The sequence below is a fragment of the Humulus lupulus genome, chromosome 3, assembly GCF_963169125.1.
Source record: "Humulus lupulus chromosome 3, drHumLupu1.1, whole genome shotgun sequence".
NCBI classification, from domain to species: domain Eukaryota; kingdom Viridiplantae; phylum Streptophyta; class Magnoliopsida; order Rosales; family Cannabaceae; genus Humulus; species Humulus lupulus.
In genome coordinates this window covers 10,839,321-10,847,225 of record NC_084795.1, presented here as the reverse complement: position 1 = coordinate 10,847,225, position 7,905 = coordinate 10,839,321, and the positions used below count along the sequence as shown (strand labels likewise).

Sequence of the window (7,905 nt, the reverse complement as noted above, 5' to 3'; positions counted from 1 at the left end):
GTGCTCACTAGTTTTGCCGAGTCTCACAGTCAGTCACCAACTACGCTACAAAATCCCTCAGTGTCTCTGTCTTTGTCTCTCTCTCTCTGGTAAAAAAAAAAAAAAAGTCTCATCCCAAATATTATTCTAATCTTTTATACTTTTGTTCCAAATTTGAGTACCCTTTTCAATTCTTATGTGGCTTTTCGTGTATGGTCAGCTTATTGTCTCCATTGATGGTTGTTCAACTAAGAGTTTTAAAAATAAAATAATTATAGTATTTTCCTGGTTAAAGAAAAAAAAAAAAACTGAGAATTAATCTCGTGTCAAACGTTCTTTGTAGTTTTTCAAGACCAGGGTGGTGAGATTTTGTTGTTTTCTTTTATAAAAGAAGGGTCTTTGTGTTGAGTCTATCTAATCTTTTCTTCTTCTTTTTTTCTTTTCTAATATTTGCAAGGCAACCCATCGTAGAGTTGAAAAGTTAGTCTATAAATAAATAAATAATCTTTTTCCTAAGCAACAAAAAGAAGAAGACTTGGTGTATCTCTCTCTCTCTTTGAGTGTTTAGAGAAGGAAGGGTGTGTCTGCAAATGGGCCTTTGTTAAATCCCTTCAATCCAGAGCAACAATGGCTTTTCTGAATTACTAAGACCAATCACCATGGATCTGGAAACTGGAGGCTTTCATAACCAAGCTAAGGTTAGATGGGTTCATGTTAAAAAAAGCAATTAAATTGTTTATTTATTTTATTACTATTTGTTTTTTTTTTCTCGGTGAGTTTTCAACACATTCTGTAATCTTTTCCTGTTTGGTAATCTGGGTTGTTCTTTTTTTGGTCACAGAAAGGGTCATGGAAGACAATTCTGGCTCTGGCTTTTCAGAGTCTTGGAGTTGTGTATGGAGATTTAAGCACTTCCCCTCTATACGTATATAAGAGTACATTTGCCGAAGATATTTCTCACTCTGAGACAAACGAAGAGATTTATGGTGTGTTGTCGTTTGTGTTCTGGACTCTCACTCTCGTTCCTCTTCTCAAATACGTGTTTATTGTTCTCCAAGCCGACGATAATGGCGAGGGAGGGACATTTGCTCTCTACTCTTTACTGTGTCGACACGCCCGAGTTAACTCACTGCCCAATTGCCAGGTGGCCGACGAGGAGCTCTCCGAGTACAAGAAAGACACCACACAGGACTCGAGTATTGGGTCAAGGTTGAAGTCCATGTTGGAGAAGCACAGGGTTTTGCAGAGACTTCTGCTTATTCTGGCTTTGATTGGGACTTGTATGGTGATTGGTGATGGTGTCCTTACACCAGCTATTTCAGGTAATCTTTTTTGGTGTCTGGGATTCCTTGTTCGATGCAAAGTTTGAACTTTTTGTTATTTGTTTTCGACTTAATTGGATTTTATTTGAATTTGGGCAGTTTTTTCTGCGGTTTCTGGTCTTGAGCTTTCTATGTCCAAGGAGCATCACAAATGTAAGATCCTTAATATCTTTCTAATCATGCTTATCTTATTAAGACATTCTGTATGAGTAGAACAGAGAAAATCATAGTTTAATGGATTAATTGCTTTGCTTTAAGATGGTGTACTGTTCTCTAGTGTACAGTGGAAATCTCATTTTATGCCTAATTATAGTCTTTCCTTTTCCTTTTGTGTTTCCCAATTATAATCCTTAATTTTTCCCAAACCAAAGTTCTAAAACTAGCCATATAAGTTTGCTATACTGACTGGACTGAGAATCAAACTTCTTCTTTCTCCGGAGAGGGGGAAAGAAAAAGTTGAACTTTGTTTTCTTTCTCGCTTGCCTGTTTCTAGTGTTTTTTACTGCTCTTTATACCTATGACACCACGCGGTTTTGTTTTCATCAGCAGTTAGATTCAATAACCCTTATCTCTACTTTTCTCCACAGTGCATTCATATGCTATAGTGCTCTAAAACAGAGTTTCATGGTTTTGCAGATGTTGAGGTCCCAATTGCATGTATCATTCTGATTGGCTTGTTCTCACTTCAACATTACGGTACCCACAGGGTTGGCTTCCTCTTTGCTCCTATAGTTATGATTTGGCTACTATGCATCAGTGCCATTGGTGTCTATAATATTTTCAAATGGAATCGTCATGTGTACCGAGCTCTTTCTCCATATTATATGTATGAGTTTTTAAAGAAAACTCAATCTGAAGGTTGGAAGTCCCTGGGTGGAATATTGTTGTGCATAACAGGTAAAATTTTCTACGGTTGGTGTTGAATATAAATTTGATTGGTCTTCTAATATAAGCAAGCAAGGGAGCTTTGGAATAGTTTCTTACATAAGCATTTTAATTTTGGCAGGTTCAGAAGCCATGTTTGCTGATCTTGGACACTTTTCACAATTGTCAATCAAGGTATAATTCAAATAGTGATGAACAGACCTGCAATTCAGATTGTGGTCTCTGTACTCATTGTACCACATGCCATGAATTTTTTTATTGTTTTTCATGGTGTGATTAATCATTTAATCTCTTAGATTAGGAATCTCTTTCCTTGCAACAGTATTGACTCAGCTGGCTGGCACTTTGCCTCCGTCCAAGGAGACTTATTCACCCCGATTTCTAGCCAGTCCATGGTTGTGGCAGTTGACACTAGCCTCGTAGGATTTGGCTTTTGACATAAAATAACATTTCAGTATGTTTGAGATGCCTTACTGGGATTCCTTAGAAGGACTGGCATCAGCTTTGACTGATGCTTTTGTGTATAGTCTTATATTTTGACTATCAGAAATCCTTTTCAAAGCGGTTTAGTTTCGATTGGAAGTTGTATACATACACTAAGAAACACGAGTGGATATGATTACTGCAAGTGCTAGACTTTTCACATTGGCTTTATTTATAAAGTCAAACTTTCCAAAGAAAAAGCTTTGGTTTAGAGTTTTACTAGTTGGTGGGCAAACTACCTTAAGGAAATTATTTCTTCTGCTTTTAGGGAGTTCGCAAGTTATTTTCAAGAAAAATTTTATGCTGAAATGAGGATAGGTCTCCGACATGCACTTTTCTAATGGGTTTCCATCTTCTTTGCAGATTGCTTTCACTTCTATTGTTTATCCGGCTTTAGTTCTTGCATACATGGGTCAAGCTGCATATCTGTCTCAGCACCATTTTAGTGAAAATGATTCCCATATTGGGTTTTATGTGTCTGTACCAGGTAGGATTTTAACTTGGTTCTTTTCAAAGATTGAGTTTAAAAAATAATTTACATATCAGCTAACTAAAAGCACCCTAAATTTTTCTTTTCAGAAAGAATAAGATGGCCAGTTCTCATAATAGCTGTACTTGCTGCCATAGTAGGAAGTCAGGCCATTATTACTGGAACTTTTTCAATCATTAAACAATGTTCTGCTCTGGGGTGCTTCCCAAGGGTCAAAATAGTCCACACCTCCTCCAAGTTCCATGGTCAGATCTATATACCGGAGATCAATTGGATATTGATGATACTATGCTTGGCTGTTACTATTGGTTTCAGAGACACGAAACGGTTGGGTAATGCATCAGGTATGATAATTTGCAACTTGTTGGATTAGTTGATGTTCATACTTAATACCAGTTTTTTATAATAAGGGAATGGAGGATCAGTTCAATACTTTGTCTGGTAATTGGTTTCGCGAATGTGAATGTCAAAACCGGATAACTTTGGATCACTGTTTATATCATTATAGAAGTCATCATATGCATTGTTATAAACTTTTAATTGCCTCAAATCTACCTCTTTTTCCATTTGAAGATAAATACTCAACATGTAGTTGTTAAATGTGATAATATATTGACAGAACGACAATTCTTGTAATGCATTTGATACTGCCCTCTCTCTGTCTTACTTAATAATTATTTTTTATGTTTGCTTCTTTACCCACTGGTCTGCATGAAACAGGTTTGGCAGTAATCACGGTTATGCTGGTCACTACGTGCTTAATGTCCCTTGTAATTGTTTTATGCTGGAACCGGAGTGTTTTCTTTGCAATTGGCTTTGTGGTCTTCTTTGGCTCCATTGAAGCTCTGTACTTCTCTGCTTCTCTCATCAAGTTTCTGGAAGGAGCTTGGGTACCTGTTGCCCTTTCTTTCATATTCTTATTGATCATGTATACTTGGCACTATGGCACAATAAAAAAATATGAGTTTGAAATCCATAACAAAGTTTCACTCAATTGGCTACTTAGCCTGGGTCCCAGCCTAGGCATTGTCAGAGTTCGCGGGATTGGAATCATACAAACTGAGCTTGTATCAGGAATCCCAGCAATCTTTTCCCACTTTGTCACCAATGTTCCAGCCTTCCACCAGGTCCTGGTTTTCCTCTGCATCAAATCTGTACCAGTCCCACATGTCAAACCCGAGGAGCGGTTTCTGGTGGGACAAATTGGCCCAAAAGAGTACAGGCTATACAGGTGCATTGTTAGATATGGCTACCGTGACATCCACAAAGATGATGTGGAATTTGAAAATGATCTCATCTGTAGTATAGCAGAGTTCATTCGCTCTGAAAGCAGTACTCACAGCCTTTCAAACGAAGATATGGAAAAGGAAGATGAGAAAATGACAGTTATTGGAACAAGGTCAACTGCCAAGGCAGGCGGGATTCAAATAAGAGAGGACAATGAAGAACAAGAATGTACAGTTGGAACATCAAATCATAGGGAAATAACATCGCCACCAGTGATTAAACAAAGAAAAAAGGTGAGGTTTGTCTTGCCAGAAAGTCCCAAGATTGATACAAGTGGGAAAGCGGAACTAGCCGAGTTGATGGAAGCTAGGGAAACTGGAATAGCTTACATACTAGGGAACACATACATGAGAGCAAACCCAGGATCAAGCATAACAAAGAGATTTGCAATCAATTATGGATACGAGTTCTTGAGAAGGAACAGTAGGGGAGCCACTTATGCTCTAAACGTACCTCGAGCTTCTACTCTTGAGGTGGGGATGATCTACCATGTTTAGTTTTGGCCTAAACATAAAGGAAAAAGAAAAACAGATAGAAACTTATAGCACAAACTGTACATGTTGTAATATTGTGCAAGATAGTAAAAACCCACCAGTGTTTCATTTCATGGGGGGTGAAAGAGATTGTGCAGGAGTTGGGAGTCATTTTGGTTGCTGCAGGGCCCTCTTTCTTTTTGTGTTTATGGAAGAGGGGATATTTTCTTAAGCAGCAGCCACAGCCATGTAAAAAATTTAGTAATATTCTATTAATTTTCTTAGAAAAGTGGAGTAACACAAACACTCTTTTGGGTTTTTTTTTTCTTTAGGAAAATCCTACATTTATTTGTTTATCCCATTCATTCATTGTGGTTATTGAGAGTTCTCTTTCCAATCCATGGACCATATTAGATTCAATAATGTCACCAATGGACCATTAGTGATATTATATGAGTTTGTTCTCAATACAAGATGACATGGGGCTCTTAAAGAAAAGTGCTTGAACTCAAGAGATAAGAGAAACTATTTTAGTTTCTGGTCTTGTTTTCATATGTGATTTTCAACACAGCTATTCCTATTAGTCAGCAAAAGGATTATTATTAGAGAAATTATAGGAAATGATCCAAAGTAAAGCCATCAAGAAGCTAATGTCTTCATTTTTTAAATTGTAGATAAATGACCATTTTACATTGTTGATTATTTAAACTGCTTTTTTTTATAATTTATTTATTTATTTAGGACTGTATGACTTTAATATAGTGTTATATGTATATTAGTTTTGTTTAATTAGTTTTTATTTTAAAGTTATATTGATTTTTTAAGTTTTTTATAGGTTGTTGGTATATTATTTTCCAATTAGTGTATATGTTTTTTGTGGTATGGTATATAATTTTTATTTTGTGATATTTAATTTCTATTTTATTATACATAGTGGTAGTATATGATTTTGTATCATGGTATATACATTTTAATGGTAGTATATAACTTTGTTAGCATAGTATATACATTTTTTAGTAATAATTTTGTAAGTTTTGATGGTATATTATTTTTCAACTCAGTATATATATTTTGTGGTATAGTTGATCATTCAACAATCCATAAAAAACGAAAAAAAATAAAAATAACTTTAAAATAAAAACTAATTAAACAAAACTAATATACATATACCATAATATTAAAATATTTAAAATAAAATAGTAATTTGTTAAAGGGTGTATTTGGTAATATGTGATATTAAATAGATGATTAGGCTATTTTACTACAAAATTAAAAACATGAACATTTAATTACTTTCACACAACATTAAAGTTCATTTTGCACCTTGCCTTTTATTATTAAGTCGTTACGTTGTGAGATTTGGTAGCATTGCATGTCAATTAAAGATTTTATTAAACAGTCCAATCCAAACACCCCCTTTTGGTAACAAATCATAATCTTAAAAGGCTTAGCTGTTGTTATGGGCTTAAAGACACTAAATTTTGTGGCTTGAAATTGGATAATAAGGCCCATAAGTTGGTTGGAAAGGGCCCCAGTTCCAATGAAGGGCCATGAATTTGAATGATATCCGTTGAAATTTCATAGGTCTTGTCCTCCAAAATTTACATTCTCATTCTTATTATGATGTGAAAGTGGCCCTCCATGAAATCTTAATTGGTTTCTCGAGCTTTTAAGAAACCAATGGATTTGTATGTATACCCTACTATTTATTAGCTTTTAGTCTCAACATCATTATGCTCAAAAAAATTCATGTCATATCACTATAAGAAAAGATATATATTTATATACTCATACATATTCTTAAATGACAATCCCATGTTAGATCTGCTGTCTTTTAAACAATCTTCTGTCCACATCCATACCCTATAAAAGTTTTGCTTCAATCTTATTTAAATTAGTAGATCAAGAAGAAGAAAAAAGAGTCTCATAGAACCAATAAAGTGGAAGTCTAGCAATATATCATTTTGGTTTTTAATCTTTGTAAATTCTTAATTATGTGACATATGTTCTTTTGTATAAATTTCTCACTAATTTCATATCTCTTTCTCTTCATAAACCCACTTGATTCAAGTAAATACCAAAATCTTCAACTAAAACCACCTTGACCATTATTTATTATACTAACACTATGTTTAGTAGGGAGAGGAAATGGGTGGATGAAGGGGATGGAGTGAGAGAGATGAAGGAAAAAGTAGAATTACTGGAATTTCTTGTTTGGCAGAAGAAAGGGAGGGGATGGGGAAGGCTCCAAATCTAAAAAGTTCGATCTCAATTCAATAAAAAGACAATATTAAATATCATAATTATCTTTTAAAAAAATCATAAATATTCATGTTAAAAAAGAACAATATGATAATTTAAAATGTTAATTTTATTTAAATACTTTAAAATTAATATCAAGCAACATTAAGAAGAGTTTATCATATTCATTCTTACCAAAGAGTCTTTTTTTTTCTTGAATCCCTCCATTTGTTGGGAAGAATTGAATTTATAGTTTTAGAGAGAATAATCTCTCTTCGTTTCTCTCTATCCACCCATCTTTCCTCCCTACCAAACAGCAAACACTAGTAGAATAATTATTACAATACAACTTAAAAAAGTTTAATCAAATATAAGATTGAATCCACCAACTACAGTGAGGTTGAAATTATTATATTTCATTTTGGCCTACCTTTATAGGTTGAAGTGACTCCTAGTCTTGATGGACTTTCAAGATAGTCATTGAGAAAGCATGAGACAAGTCTCTTTTACATTCTATCTGTCGTTCTAGTAGATTCCTAAAGTAACGTTGGGTTGGGAGCGTGAGGACACCAGCATTTCTCTTTTTTCCCATACAAAAATATAAGATTAAATCAACTATAGTACTTCTAGTTGATAACAAAGACGTGTACAAATTCAAATTGCATGCTTCTCCCTCCTCTTTAAAAAAAAATCTCAAAACCAAAACAAAAGTAAACTCTTCATTACTTTTTTTAATTAAAAAAGA

At 34.4% G+C, this 7,905-nt stretch overlaps 1 protein-coding gene across 1 annotated transcript; it reads left to right on the top strand.

Moving 5' to 3' along the window:
* The first annotated feature begins 265 nt into the window (after positions 1 to 265).
* Positions 266 to 5,208, top strand: LOC133822075 (potassium transporter 6). The gene is made up of 8 exons (XM_062254283.1): positions 266 to 677; positions 821 to 1,301; positions 1,401 to 1,454; positions 1,938 to 2,198; positions 2,308 to 2,360; positions 3,033 to 3,156; positions 3,249 to 3,503; positions 3,880 to 5,208. Exons 1-8 carry the CDS (start codon positions 639 to 641, stop codon positions 4,941 to 4,943), a joined length of 2,331 nt encoding a protein of 776 aa, XP_062110267.1. The 5' UTR covers positions 266 to 638; the 3' UTR covers positions 4,944 to 5,208.
* The last annotated feature ends 2,697 nt before the right edge of the window (positions 5,209 to 7,905 follow it).